Genomic DNA, 27,963 nt, shown 5'->3' with positions numbered 1-27,963 from the left:
ATAAGCAAGTGAATCTTTTCTTTGATAACATTCTACGTGACAGTACGAATACAAAAATTCAATTGAAAGTTAAAAAACAAATATTTATTAAACATTAAATTTCTATTTCATACATTCTTCTCGCATTATTGTTATTTAAAAAGCAATACACAGTTAGGAAAGAAACCTAATTGTATTATTTAGCGATATTTCTTTTCCATTTAATGCTCATTCAGATTAATTCATGCAAAATGGTGTCACCTCAACTTAACACTGACTGTTTGCGATTTTCTCTAAAAACGTATGAATCCGGAACAATTTGCGTATTCTAAAGTTAATTGATCAAATAGAAAACGCAACGGATGTAATAACTGTATTTTTTATATTAATAATTACTTATATTAAAATGTACTTATATAATGTCCTGGAATTTCAATAAATGGAAGAGCATTGCAAAACATTGAACGAGAAAAGCTTTATGTTTATGTTATTTTACTACTGTATCTAAATTCGAATCTTGTTTATAAGTGTCTCAAACGGAATAATATCACGCCGTTCAAATATTCCGATGTGTATATTTACGAAATATGGAGATTTATTTCATCTACGCTTAATGAATAAATTTAGGAATCTTTTTTAGGGAGTGGAACTGTTTTCTTGCAGACAGCGTGGGATGAAACGAAAATATTGGATTATAATTTATTATTTTTTTTGCTTCTCTTTTCCAACCGCAATCTGTGTAACAATGCAATCATGGCAAAATGATTATGTTCTAACTTTATAAACATAAATAGAGGTCACTTTACCCAAAGTGCGCTTACCAGAATGCAAATGAGACGATGATGAAGAGGAAAATATATTTGTACAAAAAAAAAAACCGTCGTCTTTGAAACGATCTATTTATCATATTTAAATGTGTTTGTTCGATTTTAATGTATGCTTGTCTTTGTTCTTATTATTCCGTGTCATCGGGGAAACAGTTTTCCGAAGAATTCGAAAGATCCCAAAAAAAAAATTCTAAACTGAATCAGCAAACCACAACAATTGTGAATCATCCGATCACAATCAATAATGACAAAATGTTTTACTCGATAATTAAAATTAATTTAATCTTTACAAATTTAATCTGTGCGGATTCACTATAATATGGTTTAAAAAAACGAATTCATTGAGAAAAAATAAACATTAAATTGTTTTCCTCTCTTTTAAAGTCCTCGATTAGTCCGGTTTTAAATTAATCTTTGTATACAAATCTCTAACTGTTCATGTTATTTTGGCAAATACAATATGTACATAATTAAATTGATCAACACAAAAACTTGTATCAAATTGATACGGCAAATCAAATACAAAAGGAGGAATTATGATCCAAAAAAAATCGTTCGGTAATTATGTAAAGTACTGTTATGTCGCTACTACAAATAGCGAATAGCGAATTCCAGAAGAAATGATAATTGGCCTATAACAAAAAAAAACTTTAAATTACGGTGTATCGACGGAAATATGCAATCAAAAAGTTTTGCCAGTTCGATCATTAGTGCTTGTGTGTGTGTTTGTACGAGGAGTATGTGCAGAGTATGAGTAAGAAGTGTGTACGAATGTTTGGTGTTATTGTTGCTTTAGTTTTGCTCCCCCACTTGCAGGAGTCTATAAGAAAGGTCGTTGTTCCGCAGAAGAAGCTACTCACTATTCTTAGTTAGTTGCTGTTAGTTCTGCTAGACCTAAAAACGTATATACTCGTAAGTCAATATTTTATTATTATAATTTTAACCAGTTTCTCCATTATCATTTCATAAACATTCGTTTATTCCATCAATTGTAACTCTGAAATGCATTTTTTTCTAGAACAACATTAAATTATATTGGTTTTCAAACAATAATTATCAACATTTACATTTTAATACTAATCATTATTTTTTTATAATCACAATAATCATTATAGAAGGGCAGAAAGATAGAGGTCAATAGCCCTTTGGATGTGCATAGGAACATGCATTTAATAAATTTATGTTACTACTTTAATAAACTTTATCTTTTTTATACAAAGGATTATGTATTATGAATATAATACATGAATAACATTAAATTATGCGTTGATATTATACAGTTTCATTAACTAAAGAAACAAAACAAGTGTTACAACAGTAAATTTGGAATCAATTAAATCAAAGAAGAATCGTTTATGAAGTCAATAGATACATTCGACCCAAACGAATATAAAGTGAATAAATGTACAGTTACATGTGAAAACACGCGAAATACACTTGGAACCTTGTATTACGTTTCTTTTGTTTGTTAGTTATATTGCAATTATCACCAGAAAAAAACGTCCATTAACGCAATTAACATTTTCACTGAACAAAATAATGTACATTTAATGAAACAGAAATTAAATTTTAGCCTTTACATCTATGCGACTTTCTGTTAATAATCCTTAACCCAAATTCGTTACGTACTTTTGCAAAGAATAATTCCGAAATGCATTTGTACTTTAATAAAAACTTCACATGCCGTTGACTAATTCATTTTTATATTATTATTTTTTTATACACATAACTCTTTTTTTTTTTCTTGGAAATATCATTACATTTTTCATAGCGTGCCTTGTGACGTCTTAATAACTGTTCTTCTGGTAGATTCTAAATTAAGATATTCTAAATGGGACAGTCAAATTATATAAGAATAACATTTTATTAATTATGTAATTACATATGAATTGAAGGTGAATATATTCAATTGCGTATCATAATTCAAATATATTAGATCAGTGGTTTCCAAACTTGATGTTACAACCCCTCCTTTAAAAATATTTAATCATTTGGCGCCTACAAACCTCTAAACTCTAAATCTAAATAAAATAGACAAAACTTTAGCAGACATTTGGAAAATTACTCACTGTGATTTATATTCGCGCCTCCCCTTAGTCATAGTGAAACTCATAATTACTTAAGAAAAAAATATAATTTTCTGTACAAATATACTGCTAGTCAAATAAATATTGATTATTCCAATTCAAAATTTAATACAAAACAAAAATAATTCATATTATAAAGACTTTCGTAAAGTGTAGAAAGTCAAGATTTGATATCAGTAGCTCTTTGTAACAGTAATTTATTTGTATAATGACAAAAAAATAATTTGATTAATTCATATATAAATAAATATAACATCGATTTATTCATGTAAATTTACAATTGTTACATTCATATAAATATTTATGTAGAATTGTTACAAACAAAATCTGCTAAGTCCATTTAAATAGTGCACTTTATCATATTATATCTTGTATGCAAATTATATTTAGCAATCCAGTTTCGATTATTACAATTATTACTTTCTATTGTTTATTATAATATACATAACTTATCTAATTTATTGTAACTTTATTTTATTAAGTATACCATATTTTATAACCAGATAAATCGATATTCAACATTGTACTAGTTTTCTATGAAACAGGTCTACAAGACTTTTATATGTATTTAATTATTAATTTTTTGGGCTATTTTTCATTGTTTAATACATATTAATTTTCAAGTTTGAATACACAAAATTAATAATAAACAAAATTAGTTTTTGCCCAGGACATTTTTTTCTATATATATAAATTAACGTTTTTTTTTTCCTTTATATAGTCAAGTCTCTTATTGTGCATTTTATTTACATGCGATATTAAATTCCTCGATTAGTCCGGTTTGGGTCCAGTTCGACGGAACCGTACAGTGTCAGTTATTAATATTCAATTAAATTAAATCATCTTTTGTGTAAATTGAATCAATATACTTTTAGAATGTAAATGTATAAAGTATATATTAAGATATTTTATTGTTAATAAAAATGTCAATAAAATCATGGAATAATTTGAGTCCGAAATTTCAGAAACCTTGAATTAAAAAAAAAACTATAATTGAGTGAATAATAAGGGAAGGACACTGAAATTAGATTCTAAGCAGACAAAAGTAACTAACGATAAACATGTTTAACTAGATTTAATACTTTGATATTTATTCATCTTCTTACGTGAATGTTATTGCGATGACATACTTTTTTTTGTAATGTTTCAATACGCTGCCATTACGGGAAAACGAAAGCATAGCGATTTTTAGATGTGGAAACGGTTAATTATATTTTTCATTTTGTATTGCAAACATTCTGATGCATTTAAAATGTTAACAACAACAAGAAAATGTCTTGTTTCAGGAAAATGCTGCGCATTCTGTGCGTTCTATTTCTAATAACGCAAAGTATCATTTGCGAAGAGGATGTTCCGAAGGAGAAGAAAGCGAAGCAGATCACTTACGGCGATCCATTCCGAGGAATACAATACAATCCATATATAAATCCACAATTTCAATACAATGGATATTATCCAAATTTGGCTCCGAACGATCGAGGGTACGTAACAAAACTTTCAAGATTTACTTAACCGTGAAATAAGTACTCTAAGTATTACTAAAATGCTACAAGCCAATGTATAATATTATTGACTAGTTTTCTGTGAGGCAATATCTCGTGTAGGTGCATTTTTAAAGCTCGAAGCTGCATTGCATCACTAAACACGTCCTATTTCCCATACATATGAACATGAGCGGCGATTTAACCGCATTCTAATTGTTTTAAGTAAATTGTATTCTTGTATTTAAATTGTAACAAATTTTGTAAATTGTATAGATTTGCTGTGCAACCTCCGGTTGTGTTGCTAGGAGGTCACGATCAACCCATATTTTTAAATCCGAACTTGGGGCCAGGTAACTTCTTGATACCTCAACCGCAGCCGCATCCGCAGCCTGGATTTGATCCAAATATCTTTAGGACCAATGGATTCGCAGGTCAAAGACCAGTATTCGTGTCTGGATTCCCCAAACCGGCCTTCGTTCCACCAGTCGAAAAAGATGCTGAGGAAATTCCAAACATTTTGAAAAACAAACCAATCTACAGACCAAGTAAGTAACTCGTCCAACCATTCTGGCATAAAGTATCGGCATTGATTATTTAGAGACTATGAAAAATGCGGCCGCAATTTTAATTGATATTCTCTGTAAAAACATGCTACCAAACGCATTGGGTCATTGTCATCATGCGTGCTGCATAGAAATGCTACCGATTCTACAAAACACTAATCGCATTACGATTGTCTTTCATTTATTTAATTTATGCTCTCGATAATCGTGTACGCCGTAGGAAGTAATTATCAATTAAATTAAAGCAATAATTATATCCACAGTATTATGTCATAATTGCTGTTAGAATGGAAAGGCATTCTCTTCAAAACTTTTTTTTTTTTCAAAAAAAGGGAGAAAGTCAACTTATTATAGATAAATAAAAAGCAATGTTATTAAATTTGTAGCTACTAAGCCAGAAAAGTATGAATTGGAGGAATCGGAAGAGAGTAATCCCACCGAGAAGCCGACGAAAAAGGTGACGCTTAAGAGACCGAAGAAGCCAACCACTTCTAACCTTCGTCCAGGTCAACGGTTTTTCATCCTAAACGGACAACATCTATTCGCCAATTATCCTTTCGTCGATCAGTATTCGCCAGAACAAAGATACAGCTTGCCACCATACTTTTATTCCCAGCAAAATATTTTGCCCAATCCAGAGAAGATTCACGTATTGAAACCAACGCCTGAAGAATTGAAGCAAAACAATTATTTCGAAGAATCTAAAGGCGGTCAATTGCTAAGAGATATTCTGCCGTTACAGCTGCACAATCAAGTGATCAGCCAGCAACACTTATTGCCCGTTGTTTTGAAGAAAGAATCCTCGCCGGAAGAATATAATTTGCACACAAGGTACTCGGAGAAGATTGAGCAAGACGAACAGCCGTTGCCCATATACGAAGGAAATGTTCATCCTGGAATCGCCTATGATTACTTCAGATCTAATGACGATGATTCCGATTCCATAGTAATCGATGCTAAATACGAAGACGCAACATTACCACCCGATAATGAATCGGAAAGTAAGTATAGCTGATTACAGTAATTAACTTGTTTTATCGTGTAATCGTTTTGCAGCTGTTGAGAGTCAAACTGAAAAACCAGCTGAATCTAGTGTAGCCCAAGCACAGCCTGGGGCAATCGCTTTGGCTGGAGTTGGTGGTGTTGCTTCTGCTGGTCCAAGAGGAACAGCTTTAGTAGGTGAAGGCGGTTTGGCTATTTCGAGTCCGCATGCCACTGCCGTCGCAGGACCAAGCAAGGACGAACCACCCAAGGACAAGAAGAAGGAAAAGGCAACAAAAAGGCAATAAGAACAATAATAATATAAGACAATGCCTTGCTTACTTTCAACATAATTTAAATTACTACTAGATATATCTTGAATTAGCTTTAATAATTAATGTTAAATTATATTTAAATACGAATAAATTATCTTTATCATCTTATGTACATGTTTAATGTTTTACATTTATTATGATAGAGCATTTTACTTTTAATATGTAGGATGCGTGTAAAGACGTGACGAATTCGTCCAATCAAAGTAGGTTCAATAAATATTCCTATCATATAAGAATAATGTATGTACACGGAAAACAATATAAAGATTTATTTCAATCGGTTCTTGTACTTCTGCCAACAGTCTTAGGCATCTTCTTATTCGTCGAATCTTCCAATTCCTTGGGTTTGTAATAATGAGGTGCAGCCTCCAACAACCATTTGCTTTGGATCTCCATTACAACGCGCATATACTCTTTCGTGGTGTATACCAGATCGTGGTACAACAACCACCTAGGCAAGTCCTCAAAGAGAGCACTGCTGGGATGAATGGTGACACTCTAAAATAATATCAAATAAATTATTGGTGACAACTTGAAATTAAATAATAGTACCTGATTCTGTTTAACAGTTTTATAACTACCACTTTTCGATAGTCTCGCAACGTGGTAAAAATATCCTGATATTATTGACTTCTTTATGTTATCCACTTCGGATACGTTTGACACCATCTCAATTTCTACCCTTTGCATAAGACCAACTAATTGCTCCCTAACATCTCTTGCCCTCTTCATGGATCTAAAATTTTATAATATGAAATATGCGTATTTATTCACAACTCGTCCTGATTTACCGATACTGAATAAAATTTTCATAACACCATTGTGTTGAATAATCAGAGTCGCGCCATTGATTATAAACATTTAACAAAGTTAAATGGTCTCCACCAACATGATTGAAATTTTTCCTGGCTGTGTCTGCATGGATAATTTTATCCTTGGGTCTATAGAAAATGGCTCCATTTACAGATAACATTGCAGCTATAGAAACAGCCTCTTCGGAACATTTATACCTACAAGTCAGAATAAATTGACATTAAACGTTAACTAATTGCTTCTTGCCAACGTACTTGTCTGAAGCCAACAACATTTTAGCCATCATAGGATCCACTGGAAATTCAGCCATTCTTCTTCCTAAAGCTGTTAATTCTCCACGATGATTGAATGCCCCTAATGCGTACAGTTGTTCCAATGCCAAGACCATAGTTTCTCTTGGCGGTGGATCCAAGAAATCGAATTTCATTAAATTATTTATACCCAAAGCTTTCAACATCAGCACGGCATTGCCCAAATTAATTCTTTGTATTTCGGGCACCGTATTGTCCTCTAGTTCGTGTTTGTATGACCAAAGAGTGTACAACCTGAAACACTTTCCGGGAGCGACTCTGCCAGCTCGTCCAGCTCTCTGATTTGCAGACGCTTTCGATACGGGTACAACAATCAAGCTCTCCATACCGGTTCGAGAATTAAAGTGATTCTGCTTGGCAAAGCCAGGATCAATAACGTAAATGATATTATCGATCGTCAAAGATGTTTCGGCTATGTTAGTGGCCAATACCACTTTCCTTGCGCCTGGTGGTGTGGGATCAAATATTTTTGCTTGCATGTCGCTAGGTAAATTAGCGTACACGGGCAATATTATTAACTCCTTCAATTTCGATCCTAATCTCCGTACTCTGTCCTGCAGCAATTCCTGGCACGTTTCAATTTCTTCTTGACCCGTTAAGAATACCAATATATCACCCAACGGTTGTGTTGCATGAATCTGCAACACCGAAACTACGCAAGCATCAACGTAGTTCGCTTCAGGGGCCTTGGTATAATATATATCTACAGGAAATCTTCTACCCGGAATTCTAAATATTGGAGCGTCATCGAAAAATTCGGAAAACTTTTGCGCATCCAAAGTAGCGCTAGATATAAGCAATTTCAAATTTGGTCTGAAACGTGCGATATCTTTAACAAGCCCGAACAAAATATCGGTGTGCAATGTTCTCTCGTGGGCTTCATCAATTATCATTACACTGTACGATTGTAAATCTGGTTCTGATAAAAATTCTCGATGTAACGTACCATCAGTCATATATTTGATGATGGTTCTCTCCGATGTACAATCTTCGAAACGTATAGCGTATCCCACCTCATTTCCCAACTTGACGTTCATTTCTTGTGCAACTCTTGCTGCCACAGACATTGCGGCTACACGTCGCGGTTGCGTGCACCCAATCTTCTTATCTAAAATTATATTAAATTAAATATATTCCCAACATTCCTATTAGAATTCAAAACTTTACTATCATCTGTAAATCCAGCTTCATGTAAATACTGCGGAATCTGCGTGGTTTTCCCTGAACCTGTTTCGCCTTCAATAATCAACACTTGGTGATCTCTCACAGCTTGTATTAAATCATCTCTAAAAGGAAACACAGGCAAACTCTTCTTAGTTTCTTGAATATCCAATTTTTTTCTTTCACTTTCAGTTAATTCAGGTTTCTTATCCTCTTTATCTTTTGATCCTAGAAAACAACAGTTTGATTATATACATCAAGTGATAAATATTTTCTTAGTACCTGGTAGTTTGAGAGCTTGAATAAAGTCAATCTGATTGGCTAATAGCAATTCATATTCATCTCGTTTAGCCTTTTCCTTTGCCCCAAATGAATATACAGCTGAAGCCATTTGTTCTTTTTCCCATTTCTTTTGCTCAGACTGAGGCATATTTTCCAATTCATCAACTTCAACATATTCACTGCTTTTACCAGCATCACTGGGCATATGGTACCTTTGAACTCTTTCCAACTCTCTAGCTTTCTCATGTTCCTGAGCTAGCTTTAATAATTCCTTTTTGTGTTGTCTCTCTTTACGTTCTCTCTCTGTCAAACTAAAATATTGAACAACCAAATTATTGGTATATACTAATGAAAATAAACAATATAATTACATGTCATTTTCAAATAGGAATTCATCATCTTGAATGTCAGCTTCGAGTTCTTGCAATTTATCATCTTTACGTTTCTCCAAGTATTTCCTACGAGAATGGATCCTAAGCATGGGTACCATTTTATCTCTATCCTCTGCTTCAATTTTGAGACGTTTTGCTGCTTCTTCATAAGCTTTCTTTTCAGAAGCAGCAACAATATTCCTTGTACGGTTTGCATCCTTTTGCTTTAATCTATTGGCAAACTCATCTCTCTCCTTTAAATCTTTTTTCCTTGCCTCCTCAGCACTATCAGAATCTGAGCTGTCCTCATATCTTTTCTTCTTGTCTCTTGATTTGCTCATGTTGAATTTCAACACTCAGATATGTTATTATTCAATATAATGGTAAACACTACTAATTAAACAGAATTCTATCAAGCAGGAATAACTACATTTCTTATTAAATTCTATTCATATATTGTATCTTTCACACAATTTACAATGAATACAAATAAAACGCTATTAAGTTTATCTGAAGAAAGTAACCAACAGTAACCAATCCTAACCTCACTAAATCAATTTTGACTTGGTCTGTTGGTGCGCAAATCTACAATTTGTTTTCAAAATTATTATATGAATTAAAAATTACGCCACAATCAGGGCTCAGAGATAGAAAGAGACACGTGAATCCTACTTAATAACTAAACCCTAATTGCACATGAAACATTAGAAAGAAAGAATAAAATTCATGAGAAAATAAATGTAGAAGATCGAGTAAATAAACTGTTTTGTTATGGTAATAAAAAGTACAAGTTTTCTGTTTGCAGTTCTTTTCCATAAGCAGTAAAATATAGCTAAAAGAGAGTGAAAATTTGCAATTCTTCTTGAATTGGTTTTAATTGTTATTAAATGTAAATTTGTTCTTCTTTTACATATGTTATAATCATTTTTGTCTCTGTTGTGATAATAAATGAAGATGAACGTAAGTAAATCTCTAACTTTTTTGTTGCGGAAATGGAAAAATAAAAAAGCGGAAAAATCTCAGCCGGAATTGAAATTCGAAAAACAATAAAGTATATATATGTATACAAATGAAGAATATGTATGCACGACACGCAACAAAAGAAATCTTTAATGTAATATGTAAAAATTAAAATATTTTGTCAAATAACCGTTTTTTTCTAATTATTTATTTGTCATCTGTTACAATTTCCATCTTCCTTTTTCTACTGTTACCCAAGAAAAACAAACGAGATCGAAAAGTACAGACCTTAGACAAACAAACTTTTGCCCGGAATCGATCAACGACTCCTTCAACATCCTCAGTGAATCCGCGGCCCCGAAAAGGAAGAGAGAAATTACATTCACGAATAAGCCAAAATACAGATAACGAAACAGAAGACCTACAGAAACTTAAAGTTGTGGCATGCAAGCAAACAATATCGGTGGAAGAGCGAGAAGAGGAAGACCTCGTCTCTCATCCTGATGCTGGTAGCAGCAATCAAAAACAAGGGAATTAAAGAAAACTCGCGCCTTTGGGAAGCGACAAAACAATTCGCAGCAATCACAAAAGACAGCAAATTTATAACAATGATTGCACAGAACGGGAGAGTGACGCTTCTTAGCTGGAATGCTAGATCCCTCAACACCAACCGCCATGATCTGTTAATAGAATCTAGAGCTCGAGAAGTGGACATCATAGCAATTTGAGATTCATCCTAGCTCAACTATTTCCACTCCAAGATATAATGGGTTTCACAACAAACGGCAATGTTTCGATGTTGGTCAAGAAGAACATCAAGGCCAGATGCAAAATTCCATCTTTCTTGCATCCCCCGAGCGCTTATACATTCCATAGTTGGACGCGACTTCTAGAATACCTCGAACTAGCTCCAATCCTAATGGGCAAGAGTTGGCTTTGGTTATTGATCAATATGAACTAGTGGTGATGAATGACATGACACCAACACACATAACACGTCTTTCATTGAATATCCTGGTACTCGCATCGAGTGATGTAGCGACCAACATCTCATCACAGACGCTCGAATACACTATGGGACTATTAACAGTCAACATCTAACACACTAAATCTTTATTACATATATATACCACATTGCATACTTAATGGTTCATTTCATTTTAACTAATATACAAATAAAATTCATATTTTTTTACAACAGTCGCTATAAACTAAATACATTGAATAATAACAATTTACAACTTAATACATTATGGAATATACAAGCCACACAAATTTGTTATAAACTGATTCTGAATGAATATAACAGATATTTATTACCTATTTCGTATAATCGGTGAGTGTTTGATGCCTTTATCATTTAAGAGTTAAAAGTATCACCTTATTTAACGATGATACTTCGACAAAAGAAAGACGGTCAATACTAAATATATTATGAATTTAAAAATGCCATTTAAAATATAGGAATGTAGTTATCAATCTTGGTCCTGTGTTTCTGAGCGACACACTCAGAAATCCAGACGATGTTACGACATTCTTGTTCCTTAAGCTTCAAATAGGAGTAGAATACTCCAAAGTGGAATTGTTGAAGGAATGCATTAACATTCAAGCGAACCTAGAAAAAATTAAAGAAAAAAACGGTTTAGTATAATAATATAATAACTGGAGAATGATGTACCTCGTGTTCGAAGAACTTGTCCTCGAGAGTTTTATCCCCGGGATTGTTACCAGCGCCTTCGAAAAGTTTAGAATACTCTGCGTAATATTCTGCAACAGCTTTGACTTGATCGTAGTCCTCAGCCCTCGCCAAAGCAGCCAATCCATCGGGGTTCAATTTACCGCATCTTGGATACAACTTGGCACGATCATCCTTGCTCAATTCTGTGCCGAATGAGTTGATAGTGATGATAATAGCACGACGATCAGCTTCGAACTAATCGCAAAAATTTAAAAAAATATATATATATTACGAGATAACAATAGAAATACTTGAATTTACTTACAGCTAAAATTTCGCACATGCAATCAGCTGTTGTGCCTCCAATATCTTTGCAGAAAGAAAAGAAAGCCTCCAAATATGCCTTGTAAAGAGTATTACGAATAATTTCAATATTCATCTCATCCAAATCCTGTTCGCTGATGCAATCAACAAAGAATGGAGCCAATGGTGTGTCCACAAGTACAGCATTGTACAGCTCAGCTGGTGTAGCAGCAACATGGATAGCTTCCATTTGCTCAAAACTTCCAAGTGGATGACACTTTGGGATCAGCTCAGAAATTGGCCTCTGGTGCAATGTGCCAGTGATCAATAAAATGATGTTATCAATCATGTAACTGTACGTAATGAAGTCCAAGAATGTTGAGAGTGGCTCAACTGCATGGTTCCTGAGATGCTGGAACTCAATGACAAGCTTCTCACGAAGCTTATCATCAATAGTTGATACAGCAAGTGGTGATGGTTCATTTGCTAAGAATGCACCATAATCAGTGCCTTGCAAATGCAACTTAAGATCTGTAAAACATAAGTGTGTCAGAATCATATGACTTTGGAGGACACCCAATTAACAGATCACATTGTAATATTGAAACAGAGTAACCTTGCTATATTCTGTTACTAAATTAAAGCAAATTACAACAGGCTTATATGGGTAATTAATATGTTATTAAATAAAAGGTGTGTGAGCATTTATAAGGGATGGATGGCCCTTTGATCTGGGAACATATAATTTACCTTCTAAAGTTTCACATTGGACCAAGTTCAAGTAGTCTGCTTGTTTCAAAATGCCGCATTTGAAACCCCTGCAGAGACCCTCCAAATAACCACCATCGATATTGAACAGACAGCCCTTCATTTTGATAATTTCTTGTTGGAAACTTTACTGTTTTCACCTCACCCACTTGTCATATGACTGTGGCATTGACAGAAGGTATAATCTACTGAATGAGCGCATGACCAATATTTCACGACAGAATTAATATAACCACTGTTGTCATAGCTACAATATTTTCTTGATTACTAAATTCTAAAACAAAAAGTAATATATAAATTATAGCATATTCAATCAACAATTTCTTAAAATCTAATTACATAATTATTATAAAATATAGTTTTATCAATTGATAATGTATTTCATTTGATATTTTGGATATTTTCAATAATATTTTTCTAGGCTTACAATAATTAAACAATAATATTCTAAGAAGTAACTAAAATAGATACATGACCAGATTAGTATAATAATAGAACATTTCTCTTTGTTAGAATCTCACATAAATATACAAGATCGGAGAAAGATACGACAACAATGCATGTTTTATTTTAAACTAGAAATATTCTTTAAAGCGCTTGCGTAGTTATTGCAAAACTTTTCTCTAAACATATATATTTGCCGCTATTTTAGTTTAACCAATTTAGTTTGCTGGCCGGTACAACGTGGTCTTGCTTTGCATCATTTCTAAAGACTGTAAGAACTTAAATTATAAAAAATAAGATGCCGAAACCACAATTCAAAGTCGGTAAGTAATATTTGCTATGTATTTATATCGGTTTTACACGTGTTTTGAGGTTAATTCTTATAGGATATTTATATTAAAATTTCTCATGTGTTTACAGCCGATCTTAAATTGGCTGATTGGGGCAGGAAGGAAATCACCCTTGCTGAAAATGAGATGCCTGGACTTATGAGTCTTCGCACCAAATATGGAACAACAAAGCCTTTGAAGGGTGCCCGCATTGCTGGCTGCCTTCATATGACTGTACAAACTGCTGTACTTATTGAAACTTTAACTGATTTGGGTGCTGAGGTAAGAATTTTATAAATTATTATTTTTCTACAATTTATATTTAAAAGTTTTAAACACAAGTCATTATCGTACAAAAATTGTATTTAAAATCTATTTTGTATAGATCACTTTTAAGAAAGGTTTCTTCAATTAAGAATTTTTTAAATAATTATTAATATGAATTCTTATTGTTGACAATTTGAAAAATATCCTAAATAAATGTAAAACATTTCATTAATTAAAAATTTGATGTTTATTAAAATGTATGTCTTGATATAAGTTTCAAAGTAATTGAAATATTTTTGTACTTTTTACGTTTTAATTTAACAAACTTCACATTATATTTTTCTACTTTTGCGAAACCAGTATAAGATTGGATTGCAACAATAATTTTCTCTTTTTTTTATATATTTTTATACTGATATCTGCAATCTGTTAAATTACATACATATCAGAATCAACAAGTCTATCATCAACATAAATATACAGTAAAATCTGACTTAAAATACTCCAGGATGTATTTAAAATGATATCTGTGTAGATTAGTCAAAATGTGTAATAATACACTTAGCTTAGTAAATTTGAGTTAAGTAAAATATCATCAAAATTGTGTAAATCTAATGCTTATTTTGTGTTGTTTTTCAATTCAAAAGATAATGTAAATTATATTGTTTTTTTTATTCATATTTAGTTTTGAAAACATCTTGACCTCGCTATATCGTACCACTTAAATTAAAGTTCCTTTTTAATAAGCTGATATTATCATGTGATAGATGCAATTCGTCACTGATAACAACTTAGTTGTTTTCAATGTTCGTGTAACGTGAAGATTGTTTTGCATTTGATAACTATTTTATAAAATTTGCGAGATGACCTTTTTATCAGAATCGAATTACTATACTAACATAACTTGAAATTATGCAAGTTCTTACGTACGCAATCGATTTATTATACAATTATTTTTAATGATTCGGAAAAATAAATGTTATAAAATGAATTTAATTATTTTCTAGGTGCAATGGTCGAGTTGCAACATTTTCTCGACACAAGATCACGCTGCTGCGGCCATAGCAAAGAGCGGAGTACCAGTATACGCATGGAAAGGAGAGACTGATGAAGAATACATTTGGTGCATTGAACAAACACTGGTCTTCAAGGATGGTAAACCATTGAACTTGATCCTCGACGATGGAGGTGATTTAACTAACTTGGTTCATGAAAAATACCCGGAATACCTCACCGACTGCAAAGGTATCAGCGAGGAAACCACAACTGGTGTACACAACTTGTACAAAATGTTCAAGGATGGTAAACTTAAAGTTCCTGCTATCAATGTAAACGATTCTGTAACCAAGGTACTTTATTATCATTGCTTGCAGTCATTCATTTATTAATGGTTTCGTTTCAATTGCAGAGCAAATTCGATAACTTGTATGGATGCAGGGAATCTCTCATTGATGGAATTAAGAGAGCAACAGATGTTATGTTAGCTGGAAAAGTTTGCGTAGTCGCTGGATACGGCGATGTTGGAAAAGGTTGCGCCCAATCTCTCCGCGCTTTCGGCGGAAGGGTCATCATCACCGAAATTGATCCCATCAACTCTCTTCAAGCAGCTATGGAAGGTTACGAAGTAACCACCATGGACATTGCCAGCAAGGAAGGACAAATTTTTGTCACAACAACAGGCTGCAAAGACATCATCCTTGGTGAACACTTCATGAACATGCGTAATGACAGTATCGTTTGCAATATTGGTCATTTCGATTGTGAAATCGATGTTGCTTGGTTGGACAAAAATGCCAAGAGCAAAACTAACATCAAACCGCAGGTCGATAGGTACTTGCTGAGCAACGGAAACAACGTCATCGTTTTGGCTGAAGGACGTTTGGTCAATCTGGGATGCGCCATGGGACATCCTTCTTTCGTTATGTCAAACTCTTTCACCAACCAAGTTCTTGCTCAAATCGAACTGTGGACCAACCCCGATCAATACAAAATTGGCGTGCACATGCTGCCTAAGACGTTGGACGAGGAAGTTGCCAGACTTCACTTGAACCATTTGGGAGTTAAGCTCACCACTTTGACACCAGAACAATCTAAATACTTGGGTGTTCCTGTTGCTGGCCCATTCAAGCCTGATCATTACAGATACTAATTATTTCTATATTTTTTTCTAAATAAGCAATAAAAATATGGTTTTTATATTTCATTTGAATTATTTCAACACATCCTATCTATCCATCATATAAATACTTTTTTTTATCATGTTTACAACACAATAACAACTTTTAATTGTAAAATACATCTTCATAATATAAATTTAATAAATGTTATAAATAAATGATTTCTCCAATAACATTTCATTACGCTGAGTCGCCCTTATAATTAGTATGAATTCAAACTCAATTATTAATATTTACTTTAAGTGAACAAGTATAGTTTATGTTATAATTTCAAAATTGAATTATTTAAAAAAAATTTAAGTAAAAATAATTGCAACAATCTTAAATGATACTGTAAATTCATATAAATTCACGTTTCTAATAGTATTATATTTTAATTCTTTTGAATAACGGTGATATAACCTCTAAATTCAGAGCTTAAATGTTGAAAGTTTTCTCCACATTATTAACGCATATCGAAAGACCATTATACACATCTATAATGGCGAAAAGTAAATTCGAATATGTAAAATCTTTTGAAATTGAAGATAAAGTGTTACCCAATTGTTGGATAGTTGTTCGGATTGATGGCCAGCATTTTCACAAGTTTTCAGACAAACATAAGTTTGAAAAACCCAATGATATAAGAGCCTTAAAGTTAATGAATAAAGCTGCAATTAGGGTAATGAGTGAATTTAAGGACATCTCAATTTCATATGGACAAAGTGATGAGTATTCATTTGTGCTACGAAAGGATACTCAATTGTACAATAGAAGAGGTTCAAAAATAATGACTTACATCAATAGCTTATTTACATCTAGCTATGTATATTATTGGAAGGAATATTTTGAGGACAAGAAGCTGTTGTATCCCCCATCATTTGATTCTCGCATTGTTTTGTATCCAACTGATGAAAACATCAGAGATTACTTGAGCTGGAGACAAGCAGATTGCCATATTAACAATTTATACAATACTACATTTTGGACTTTAATACAGAAGGGTGGATTGACCAATGTGGAGGTATTATTATTATAATGAAATATTTTGAATATTGAATAATAATCATTTACATTTTTAGGCTGAACAACGTCTATGTGGAACATTTTCAAGTGATAAAAATGAGATTTTATTCACTGACTTTGGTATAAACTATAACAATGAGGATGAAATTTATAAGAAAGGAACGATTTTATTAAAAAAACGGATTACGCATCCTAGATCTGGGAAAAAAAGACAAGTTATATTACCATTGCATGAAGATTTAATAGGTAATAAGTTTTGGGCACTTAATTCAGAAATTTTAGACATCAAGTCTCCTGAATTCTATGAATGGAATGGAGATTTACCAAAGGAAATTTTAATACAATTGCACATTTATGATGAAAATGATGAAAAAATGGAAAGCAATGGATAATTAAATAGATTAAAATTTTATACATAAGTATTTCATTTATATCGTATTAAACTAAACCCGTCTTTCTGCTCAATAAATTCATGAACTTTCTTTAATCACATTGAAATTGATGTATGAAATAAAACCTTCTAGAATTCTTATCAGTACATGTTTTTTTATAAATACATATTTAAATTGCAGTATAAGTATTCTCTGAGGTTTCTTGGAGTAAAACAGCTGCATTTTAACAATTATATTTGTAAAAATATATAATAATAATTATGGCCAAAAAAGTTAGTAAAGAAAAATCGAAAGTAGAGTTGGATACAGTGAGTGTATTTTGTAGACTAAAACCTTTGAAGGATGATACTGAATTGTCTTGTATAAAATTGATATCACCAACAGTGATATCTTTAACGTGTCCAAACGAATCTAAAGTTGTTCGTAAAGATGCTCATTACACGTTCAAACATATTTTTACATCTTACTCATCACAACAGGAAGTTTTTGATCGAGTGGCTTATCCATTATTGGAAAATTTATTTAACGGAAAAAATGGACTGTTATTCACTTATGGTGTCACCGGTTCTGGAAAAACATATACTTTAACAGGAGAACATTATAATCCAGGCATCATGCCTAGATGTATAGATACTATTTTTAACTCGATAAAATCCAATCAACTGCCCAAATTTATGGTCAAATCAGATAGAATGAATGGGTTTGATGTCCAAAATGCAAATGACGCAAAAGCAGAATCATTATTGGAAAATAAATTTAGCAAAAAGAATAAAAAGAAAGGAGAAAAATTGCCCTATACTTATGATGGTACAGCAATTGTAGAAATCAATGCAACAAGTATGTACACAGTTTTTGTCACTTATATAGAGATATATAACAATACTGTGTACGATCTATTGGATGAGTCCGGTACAAAAGTTTTACAAAGTAAAATTTTGAGAGAAGACTCTCAGAAGAACATGTACGTAAATGGAGTTGTTGAAGTTGAAGTCAAAAGTGCTGGCGAAGCATACGAATTATTCAATGCAGGTCATAAAAGAAAACGAATGGGTAACACCTTATTAAACGCGGAATCCAGTAGAAGTCATTCCATTTTCAATATTAGACTTGTCCAATTGGGAAACGTCAACAATAGTAATGTTCTCCTGACAGATGAAAACTTTCTGAAAATTGGTCAATTGAGTTTTGTCGATTTAGCTGGATCCGAAAGATGCAATCGCACACAAACAACGGGGATGCGATTGAAAGAAGCGAGTTCCATCAATAACTCCTTGATGTCATTAAGAAACTGCCTCGAGATTTTAAGAGAGAATCAAGTGAATAATTCGAACAGACTGATTCCTTACAGGGAAAGTCGATTAACGCACATCTTCAAAAACTATTTTGAGGGCGGCGGTAAAGTTGAAATGATCGTTTGCGCAAATCCAACTGCAAACGATTTCGAAGAGAATATGCACGTGATGAAATTCGCAGAAATCACTCAAGACGTTAAAGTAATTAAACCGGAATCAAGATACACTCCTTACAGAAAAATCTGCAAAGCAAAGGAAGCAAATGATACACCGGTAAATAAAGTGAAGACTTTGTCTCATGGTACAAAAATACCGTATATTAAATTGGATCCGGAAAATATAGACGATTCCATAGCTTCGATACATAATTTAACAAAAATATTGCTGAGCAGAAAGAGAAACAGTGTAGTACACAATCGAGAGTTAAATATGAAAGAGAAGCAGTTGAGAGAGAAAATATGTTCCATAAATCAAGAACACAACGCGAATTTGATCGAAATGAAAAATGTTCAGCAGCAATTTAATAAAATGAAAAGAAAATGCCATCGGCTGGAAACGAAGGCGCAGGAATTGCAAATGCTCAATGAAATGGTGCAATGTAAGAAAGAATCACATACAGATACATTTACAACTCCACCTTCGCAGCGAAAAGAAACGCATTACAATAAGAGAACATTAGATAGTCAACGTCAAAAAATATCAACTGTTAAACAGGATAATGCCAATTTCGAGTATAACAAAAAAATGCGTAAGCACAGAGAAAATACCGAACTTGCGAATACCGACGAGAAAGTCAAAAGGGTCAGAGAAATGTTGGCTAACAGTGATATCAGCGTGATACGTGCTAAACAAAAATTCGAATCATTATTTACAGAATCTACTAACAAAATGTTCACACTTAAAGGAAGTAGTAGGAAACAAATAAGACGTTCAAGATCCGTGGATAATGTATTGCGGAGGCAGAATTCTGATGATATATCGGAATAGTATTATAAATGTTGTTGATTAGTTTAATTGTGTTAATTTAAAAATAAATCTATTTATTCAATTTTAAATTTACATATCAATTTAATAACATTTTATTAATTTATTTCTATATTTTTTGATCCTGAATTTTATCATCAAACCTGATACAATCATATTTATTCTCAAAGAACATGTTGCAGATAGTTGAGAACTTATTGGAATTGGTTTACAAAGTCCTTATTTTATTACGAGATTTTTTTATAATATTTATATATTTGTGATAAATGTTATTAAATGTCTTAAACGTTAATGGAAATAAGTATTAAGGTTTTATAAAAAAAAAGAAAAATGAAATGGGCATAAATAATTTAATTGTACTTTTGTTCAATAATATTCAATATATACAGTAGATAGTTGCAAAGAAATAATCATCCACACTTAAAGAAAACATAATTAGATTTTCTTTAAAAACAGTAATTCTAACCGATTAACATGTTTTAATTAAAATTAAATGTAATTTTGACATGTGTTTATATCAAAAATATTTTCGCAATATAATGCCAGAACTTAATTATCTTCACTTAACTTAACTAATCACAAATAATTTCCATATCGTACTAACGAAAATAACGTTTATTTTTCTTTCTTTTTTATGTATTTATATTTTAAATTAATATATCACAATTTGATTTAAGTATTTAAAACAATTCCAATAAATACTCTGTAAGGATAATAATTCGAAAAATAGCAAATCTATAGTTGCTAAGCACAGCGTCCGAAGTATATAAACACAATGCATAAATCAAAATGATTCTTCTCTTTATATTTGTGTTTTACAAAAATATTTTTTTTGAAGGATTCTTTAGATTGTTACCTGATTCTGATTAATTATTTGCTAAAATATGAATGTGCAATTAGAGAGTGGAATGTCTATTAAATTATAAACAACTTACGCAATCTATGAAGCACTTCAATAATCCGCCATTTTTCGCATACAACTAAAACTTATATACATGATTGATTGTTTGTTAAATTAATTTAAAAGAAACAGTAATGTGAATACCCTGAATATATCTAAACACCTTTCATCAATTGTGTAACAGAACTAAAACTAGATTGGTATATAGATATTTGTTCATTAATGGGGTAAAGCGTGCGTCATTATTGGATAAGAAACCATGGGCGGAGTCGCGTTGGACATCGCCATGGTTTGTGACGTATTGATACCGTTTAACTGTGAGTTGCGATGCAACTCGATCTGTTGATTGTTAGCTAGATTTTGCTGTGCTAGTAACTGCTGACTAGTGCTGGCCAGAGCCAGCCGTTGATTGACGTTTGCGACCGCTAACTGCTGAGGGGAATTGGCAAGAGCCATCTGCTGTGCTTGACTTGTCAACTGCTGGGTAGAATTCGCCAATGCTAACTGCTGAGCCTGTGATGTCAATTGTTGGGTCGTATTGGCGAGGGCTAATTGCTGGGCTTGCGAGGTCAATTGTTGATTTAGCTGTTGAGCTTGAGATGACAATTGCTGATTGGTTAGATGAGATTGGGGATTACTTGCCAATGTTATTTGTTGATTGTTATTGATTGCCATTTGCTGGGTTTGCGAGTTCATTTGCTGTGGAGCTGTGGCAAGGGCCATCTGTTGGTTCGCCATGTGCTGGGCTTGGGAGGTCAGCTGTTGGGTTGTCGTAGCCAGCGCCAATTGCTGAGCTTGCGACGTCAATTGGGGTTGAGCCTGTTGAGCAAGGTTATTTGCCAAATTCTGTTGAGCTATAGCTAACTGCGCTTGAGAACTGTTGGCTAATGCTAACTGGGTGGATTGATTTGTTGTTACTGAAATAAATCACATACATCAGTACAAAAACCCATTCTAATCTTATATTCGTAAGGATCACCTAAAATCTGTTGACTAGGAGCGAGGATCTGCGCTGCAGGCGCTATACTAACGGCAGGACATCCAGCAATAGACACTGGATTACCTGATACCGGATTACAAGTAGTAACAGTTGCCAGAGAAACTGGAACCGTTGCAACACTTGCAGCTACAGTTCTTATTACCTAAAATATATAAAAATTAAAGAAAGTTACACGAGTCAACTATACGTACTTAAAATAGCAAAACGTTGTCTATAAATCTGTAATTCGAAATTTCAATCTCACTCACCTGTCCATTATTTTGAGGTAATGTATTTGTTATAGTCACAGCCGGAACTGTAACTGTGGCGCTGTGTCTCTTACTAGATACTCTTAAAGTTGCATTCTGATCCAACAAAAATTCATTAGTAGCTGTTAAATCAGAAACCTAGAAATCTCATTGATAATAAAAAATGTAACAAAATATAAGTGAAAATTTAACCTGTTTCTTCAGTTGAGCTACTTCCTTTTGCAACAAATTATTTTCTTCTTCTAATATGATGATACTTCTAAACATATAAAAAAGAAAAACACAATTATTAAAAAAATATTTCATATAAATTAATGTAAAATATTACCGAGCGTCTAATCTGCTTAATAGAGAGGGAGGACTACCAGCAAAGTAACCACTGAATTGTCTTCTTGCGATTTCATGTTGAATTGTTTCCTGACAATCTAAACCACTAGAAATTAGCCTACGCTTAGGCAAGGATGGGCTTAAATCATCCACTTCTTCGAAATGATATACTCTTCTATTATTGATTGCTACAATTATGTTATTATAATATTTATCAAATGATTAAAACCATTTTCAAACGCACTGCCATCGTATATCCTATTTGTAGGTTCATTAATAAGAACAATATTACTTTGTGATCTACTTTTCAAAGTTGAATTGTTTTTAATTAACTCCATGATTTCAGAGTCCTCTTCCTCTTTTGATATGTGTCGATATTTGCAGTAAGTCCTCCGACACGTCCCTTTTCGAAATGAGTTGCAGATCGGATTTATACCTGGAAGTTGATTTTTTCTTGTCGCCTCGGCTAATATTTGATTGGACATTTCACCGCTTCTCTTGTATTCCTCGACCTCCTTAATTGTGCAATGTATAAACCTAAACAACAATAAATTGCAGTTTTTTCTTTTACAATTGCTTCCATATAATATTCTTACTTGCAGGCCGGTCTTGGACATGCCGTGTTTTGATAATCGTGACAAAAATTCAAAATCCTTGGTTCTTGATCATGTTTAAATTTACAAAACTTCCTCTCACACATGCCTCTGATAAAATCTCTGCAGATATTGTCCTGATTTATATCTCCAACTCTGCTATCCTTTGAATCCTCAGACGTATCAGACATTGCTTTATTAAAAACTTAAAGAGCACCGCTACCCTAATACAAACAAAAAAAAATTCATGTGCATTTAAGTACATCAGCATGTATGGAAAGTTTTAGCATAAAACAATAACCTTGTCGCACCCCATGCATTATATGAACTACACCAGAGTTCAACAAACCTCACTACATGTGCGAATAATGCATAATAAAGTGGAAGGGGCGATATAATAAAGTAACATTATCATAATTAAAAGCGATTATTTAGAGCAAAAGTATATTTAATTATTATTTAATACCCTAATCATTAATTTGTAATTTTTTATTCTTCTTGCATTTTCATTACTTTTACCAAACGCAATCATAAAGTATTAGTAATTGTAATTATAATTAATTGATTATAGAATATTCTCAATATACTTTACTAATTAGTATTTGAAAGATATTTGCAAAAAATATTGATCTCAAAAGATTATTTGTTAAAAGTACGCTAGGACGAGGGCGACAACGGATCATTATCAAAACTGTATTCCCTGTTTTGGAACATATAAATAGGACGGAGGAACGTCCTGGAAGTATAGTCGCTCTTTCATCATGGGTATCGCAAGGTTGTTTTTCTGTTGCTTCATCCTCAACCTTTACATCTACACCGTAAACAGTTTAAACGAAATTCCCGGAGAGGAAAATTGCGAAACTTTACCATCCGACATCCATTTAATAAAAGGTTATTTATTATATATTATTGTTAAGAGCATAATTTCTAACTTCTAATTTGAATTTGCAGAGGAATATGATGAACTTGGTCGACTACAGAGAACCTGCAATGGCGAGGTTGCAGTCAACAAATGTGAAGGAACATGTAACAGTCAAGTTCAACCATCTGTAATTACACCAACTGGATTTTTAAAGGTAAATTCTTATCGCAATAATGTTCTATATATTAATTCATATTTGTTATAGGAATGTTACTGCTGCAGGGAAAGTTATTTACGAGAACGCATAATAACATTGACTCACTGTTACGATCCTGATGGAATTAGGCTCATTGGGGAAGGAAAACAAACGATGGATATAAAGTTGAAAGAACCAGCCGAATGTAAATGTTACAAATGTGGAGATTTCAGTCGCTAACCATATTCTACGCCCATTATTCATTGAAATCTGTTTTCTGCTTAAATTTTCGCTTTTTTATAATAAATGTCAAAAACTGTACTACTTTGTATTATTTAGAGAGAAAAAAACAATTATTTAATATATGAAGGTAATTTGACATAGCATAAGCCATTAATAAATTTCAATTATGCACACCTTAGTATAGTGAAATATTATAAAATAATAAAAATTCAATAATATATTGTACATCTCATTATTATAAGCTACCCAACAATTTTTCAATTCAGATACAAACTATAATATATAACAAAATAAATATAATTATTTATAATAATATATTACCTGATTTTAGTACCTATGAACTGGTATATTCAGATTGCTAATGTTTTTGAATTCAATTTTATAATAGGAAGACTTTTATGTTATTATATATAATATCTCACTTCTAAATATTACGCAGCTTAATGTAATTGCACTTTGTCAACAATTATATATTTAATAATAAAAATATTTAAAAATATGTAATTTTATATTATGAAAAATAAAATGCCTATATTCTAAATAATTTGTTTGATTTTTATCTTTATTGTGAATATAATGTGTATATTCTACAAATTTTATTTGTACGAATGTTATGAAACAGAATATTATTAATGGCTTTATGAATGATATTACTTAAAAACTGAATTATATTATATTGTTTACAGCCAAAACATTTGATAATAAATAGAAATTACTCACCATAACAATTTATGAATTTAAAGGTAGTTCCAATTCCTTATGTATTTGAGTAACAGTGGTTTGTTCAATTTCAGCCAAAAATCCAATAACAGACTGAGTTAAATCTTTGACATCATTATATGTATGCAATGCCTGCATTTTTTGTTTCAAATTTTCATCGAATCTCCCGGCTCTTAGCGCATCGATTTTTCGATCTAAATCTACCTTTCTTTTATTAAGTTTTTCCCGTTTTTCTAGTAATTCTGCTTCGCTGAAAGATTCGAATCCCAGATTCCTTTCAGGTGTACCAAATGTTGGTGAAGTTCTAGCTCTTTTCGACTGATTTGATTCCATCAATTAATCTGAAATTAGGCTATTAAAAATATGTATATTGCAGAGGACATTCAGTTTAGTGTTTTTGTAAACAAGTATAACATGAATTTCATTTTATAATATATCAGGATAAATGTATAGTAGGAGCCTTGAAAGAAACAGTGCAAAATACTAAATCCATTTAAATACATGTACCTCATGGTGAGTGGACATTGCGCCACACTAAGTGGTAAGAATATTTTTCTAAAAATTCCCCACCACCAACCCCTAACACAAAGCCAATGAAATGTGAACTTTATCATATTATGCTATAAGACTCAAATTGGAGGAAACAATAGATTTTTCTAACATAATATCAATTTTTTTTCCAACTAGCAATATATGTATATAAAGCCACAAAAAAATAGAATGATTCAGTTCAGTTCACAATATTGAAACAAGCAACATGTATGGAAATATATTGTTTAAAGGTAAAACTTCTGTTTGTTGTATCATTCAATTTCTTCAATAATCTGTTTTTTCCAGTTAAATCTTTCATGGAAAAGTCATTAATAGTGTTAATTATTATTGGGAATATGTGCATGGATCCTCATTTCCAAGGGAAAACTCTAGTTCAAGCTGCTAATGCAGCCGATGAATGCCAGGTGACTCCTGTCATTCATGTGTTGCAATACCCTGGATGTGTACCAAAACCAATACCCAGCTTTGCATGCATAGGACGATGTGCATCATATTTACAGGTAATACAAAATTTAAATATAATGAGCATCATCACATACCATTTATTATGTATTTAAGGTGTCAGGCAGTAAAATTTGGCAAATGGAGAGATCCTGTATGTGCTGTCAAGAGTCTGGTGAGAGGGAAGCCTCCGTTTCCTTGTTCTGTCCAAAAGCCAAACCTGGAGAAAAGAAATTTAGAAAGGTCAGTTACATTTTTGACAAGTATAATTACATTACAAAAAAAAACTGATATGCTTATATATAATAATCAAAGGAATAAAAATGTAATAAAAGGTTGAAGCGCATTAAAGAACTTCATTAAAATGGCACTAACTGTATGAATTAATACCTTTTTTTTTGCAATTTGGAAAAAGTAAATACTCAAACAATTGAAACGATTATCTAAATAATTGTAGGGTAATAATAAACACAAACCTTAATAATGTTTAGATAAAGTTGTATAACATTTGTCCGCTCAGAACTAGTCAATAAATTGCAAAGCAAATTTAACATTCACAACACTACTGCACGCCATTACAATCTTGAGAAGGTCGGTAAAGTAGATCTCCGAATCATCAATATTTCAGTTAAATTATCTGTTTTTAGTTCAACTCTCTGACGCTATGTGGTTTCATTTTCAAATACTTATAATTGCATTGACAAAATAATTATTTTATTTTCTAGGTGACTACAAAAGCTCCTTTGGAATGCATGTGCAGACCATGCACAGGAGTTGAGGAAAGCGCAATTATTCCGCAAGAAATTGCAGGATACGCTGACGAAGGACCTCTATCTAATCATTTTCTAAAATCTCACGCCCATTGAATGGAACGGACACTATTTAGAATAAGAACATGATTTTGTTTCCTAATTGACCATTTTTTATGCCTTCAAGATTAAATTAAATATTAAATGAGAAAGTTTTCAATTATTGTTACTGCTAAATCCTTATTTGATCTCGAATACTCGACGAGAAGAAGTTTCGAATAGAAGATTCTATTGCAATTGTTGTTTTGAATTATAATCTTCCATATAAATAAAAATATTTCGTTAAGAGTTGAGATATATTAATAATGATTAATATTAGAAGATTTCCTCTTCAATTATTTTTATAAACTAATTGTCCATGTATATTTTGAACATTATTAAAATTACGCCATTAATCAGTAAAAACATTAATTCACTAAATTAATCAACAGTTCATTATTTTCTTTTTTTGCTGTTATAACAAATATTTTCTACCGCTAAAGGTGTTTTGTTGTGAATGGCACTCAATAATTTCGATATACAAGAAGGTAACGTCAAAGAAATGTTTATAAAGATAGTAGGAGGCATTAATTTGGGGGTATACAATTTAATCCAACAAATAATATTAATAAATAAGCCAATAAGTGTTGCTTATAATATAATCAAGTATGAAATTTAATATATAATAAAACTAGGGCATTCCAAATTTACATTTTCTTTTATTTTTTTAAAAATTAAATGCCTTTATAGAATACCATTGGTATTATAAATTTACTTATGCGTAGTAGCATTTCTCATACTTTGTGACAGAGCTGATTAATCAATAGTCTGCTTGTTTCTCCATGCATGTTTTCTTTTCTTTTTTTAATATAGTTAAATAAAACAAGGCATAATTAAAATAACCGATTTTCTTATCCCAGACCTAAACTTAATTTACTTAAGAAAATACAGAGCAGCAACACATATAAAATCAATTACAGGGCTCTCATAAAAATAAATTATTTCCCCATTCATCATCATCATCATCATTAATGATATCCAAACGATTCATTAAACTTATAAGAATATAATATAATAAGTAGAATCATTTTGTTACTATTAACATAATCGGGTTGAATAAAAATGCTCAACCAAATGTAACGGAAGTGTTTTATATACAAATTTATCAACCATTAAAATACTGTATATGTTTTATACAAAAAATATATACAATATTTCATAGAAATATAATCAACTATTTCGGAAATTCCAAATGGAAAGTAAAAATTGTTCCGTTCAGATATAGCAATTCATTCCAAG

The 27,963-nt window shown here is 32.1% G+C and overlaps 9 protein-coding genes across 14 annotated transcripts; 6 read left to right on the top strand and 3 right to left on the bottom strand.

Annotated features, from left to right (window-relative positions):
- Positions 1–1,482: 1,482 nt before the first annotated feature.
- LOC108558607 lies at positions 1,483–6,229 on the top strand. The gene is made up of 6 exons (XM_017915574.1): positions 1,483–1,560; positions 1,603–1,718; positions 4,180–4,374; positions 4,651–4,922; positions 5,327–5,941; positions 5,997–6,229. The coding sequence occupies exons 3-6, from the start codon at positions 4,184–4,186 to the stop codon at positions 6,227–6,229; spliced, it is 1,311 nt and encodes a 436-aa protein (XP_017771063.1). The 5' UTR covers positions 1,483–1,560; positions 1,603–1,718; positions 4,180–4,183.
- Positions 6,230–6,371: 142 nt separating this feature from the next.
- On the bottom strand, positions 6,372–9,790 carry LOC108558608 (putative pre-mRNA-splicing factor ATP-dependent RNA helicase DHX16). The gene is made up of 7 exons (XM_017915575.1): positions 9,195–9,790; positions 8,824–9,134; positions 8,548–8,769; positions 7,324–8,488; positions 7,048–7,266; positions 6,809–6,992; positions 6,372–6,754 (listed from the first exon to the last, which is right to left on the bottom strand). The coding sequence occupies exons 1-7, from the start codon at positions 9,533–9,535 to the stop codon at positions 6,530–6,532; spliced, it is 2,667 nt and encodes an 888-aa protein (XP_017771064.1). The 5' UTR covers positions 9,536–9,790; the 3' UTR covers positions 6,372–6,529.
- Positions 9,791–11,252: 1,462 nt separating this feature from the next.
- LOC108558614 (V-type proton ATPase subunit d) lies at positions 11,253–13,098 on the bottom strand. The gene is made up of 4 exons (XM_017915583.1): positions 12,886–13,098; positions 12,158–12,666; positions 11,833–12,087; positions 11,253–11,769 (listed from the first exon to the last, which is right to left on the bottom strand). Exons 1-4 carry the CDS (start codon positions 13,004–13,006, stop codon positions 11,608–11,610), a joined length of 1,047 nt encoding a protein of 348 aa, XP_017771072.1. The 5' UTR covers positions 13,007–13,098; the 3' UTR covers positions 11,253–11,607.
- A 453-nt stretch (positions 13,099–13,551) lies between these two features.
- LOC108558613 (adenosylhomocysteinase) lies at positions 13,552–16,106 on the top strand. Its single transcript, XM_017915582.1, has 4 exons — positions 13,552–13,670; positions 13,768–13,958; positions 14,951–15,292; positions 15,352–16,106. The coding sequence occupies exons 1-4, from the start codon at positions 13,646–13,648 to the stop codon at positions 16,090–16,092; spliced, it is 1,299 nt and encodes a 432-aa protein (XP_017771071.1). The 5' UTR covers positions 13,552–13,645; the 3' UTR covers positions 16,093–16,106.
- Positions 16,107–16,476: 370 nt separating this feature from the next.
- LOC108558615 (probable tRNA(His) guanylyltransferase) lies at positions 16,477–17,560 on the top strand. The gene is made up of 2 exons (XM_017915584.1): positions 16,477–17,123; positions 17,182–17,560. The coding sequence occupies exons 1-2, from the start codon at positions 16,542–16,544 to the stop codon at positions 17,515–17,517; spliced, it is 918 nt and encodes a 305-aa protein (XP_017771073.1). The 5' UTR covers positions 16,477–16,541; the 3' UTR covers positions 17,518–17,560.
- A 174-nt stretch (positions 17,561–17,734) lies between these two features.
- LOC108558609 (kinesin-like protein KIF23) lies at positions 17,735–19,822 on the top strand. The gene has a single exon (XM_017915576.1). The coding sequence runs from the start codon at positions 17,778–17,780 to the stop codon at positions 19,794–19,796; it is 2,019 nt and encodes a 672-aa protein (XP_017771065.1). The 5' UTR covers positions 17,735–17,777; the 3' UTR covers positions 19,797–19,822.
- A 307-nt stretch (positions 19,823–20,129) lies between these two features.
- On the bottom strand, positions 20,130–26,489 carry LOC108558611 (zinc finger CCCH domain-containing protein 10-like). Of its 6 annotated transcripts, none has more exons than XR_001890911.1 (11): positions 26,353–26,489; positions 25,975–26,096; positions 24,884–25,224; positions 22,866–23,086; positions 22,514–22,806; positions 22,271–22,457; positions 22,135–22,201; positions 21,943–22,080; positions 21,674–21,836; positions 20,729–21,611; positions 20,130–20,670 (listed from the first exon to the last, which is right to left on the bottom strand). XR_001890911.1 is itself a non-coding variant. In XM_017915581.1 (11 exons), exons 4-11 carry the CDS (start codon positions 23,051–23,053, stop codon positions 20,914–20,916), a joined length of 1,677 nt encoding a protein of 558 aa, XP_017771070.1. In that variant the 5' UTR covers positions 23,054–23,086; positions 24,884–25,224; positions 25,975–26,096; positions 26,353–26,489; the 3' UTR covers positions 20,130–20,913. The 6 variants fall into 6 exon arrangements, 5 of the variants coding, with proteins under 5 accessions (XP_017771070.1, XP_017771067.1, XP_017771066.1 ...); XM_017915581.1 differs by having other exon boundaries at positions 20,130–21,279; positions 21,337–21,611; XM_017915578.1 differs by having other exon boundaries at positions 20,130–21,611; positions 24,884–25,235.
- Positions 23,524–24,197, top strand: LOC108558617 (partner of bursicon). The gene is made up of 3 exons (XM_017915587.1): positions 23,524–23,753; positions 23,814–23,938; positions 23,990–24,197. The coding sequence occupies exons 1-3, from the start codon at positions 23,624–23,626 to the stop codon at positions 24,158–24,160; spliced, it is 426 nt and encodes a 141-aa protein (XP_017771076.1). The 5' UTR covers positions 23,524–23,623; the 3' UTR covers positions 24,161–24,197.
- LOC108558616 (bursicon) lies at positions 25,628–26,833 on the top strand. Its single transcript, XM_017915586.1, has 4 exons — positions 25,628–25,665; positions 25,721–25,935; positions 25,994–26,119; positions 26,602–26,833. Exons 1-4 carry the CDS (start codon positions 25,641–25,643, stop codon positions 26,740–26,742), a joined length of 507 nt encoding a protein of 168 aa, XP_017771075.1. The 5' UTR covers positions 25,628–25,640; the 3' UTR covers positions 26,743–26,833.
- The last annotated feature ends 1,130 nt before the right edge of the window (positions 26,834–27,963 follow it).

Source organism: Nicrophorus vespilloides, unplaced genomic scaffold, assembly GCF_001412225.1.
Source record: "Nicrophorus vespilloides isolate i.1.1-1 unplaced genomic scaffold, Nicve_v1.0, whole genome shotgun sequence".
NCBI lineage: Eukaryota > Metazoa > Arthropoda > Insecta > Coleoptera > Silphidae > Nicrophorus > Nicrophorus vespilloides.
This window is presented reverse-complemented; position numbering and strand designations above follow the sequence as displayed.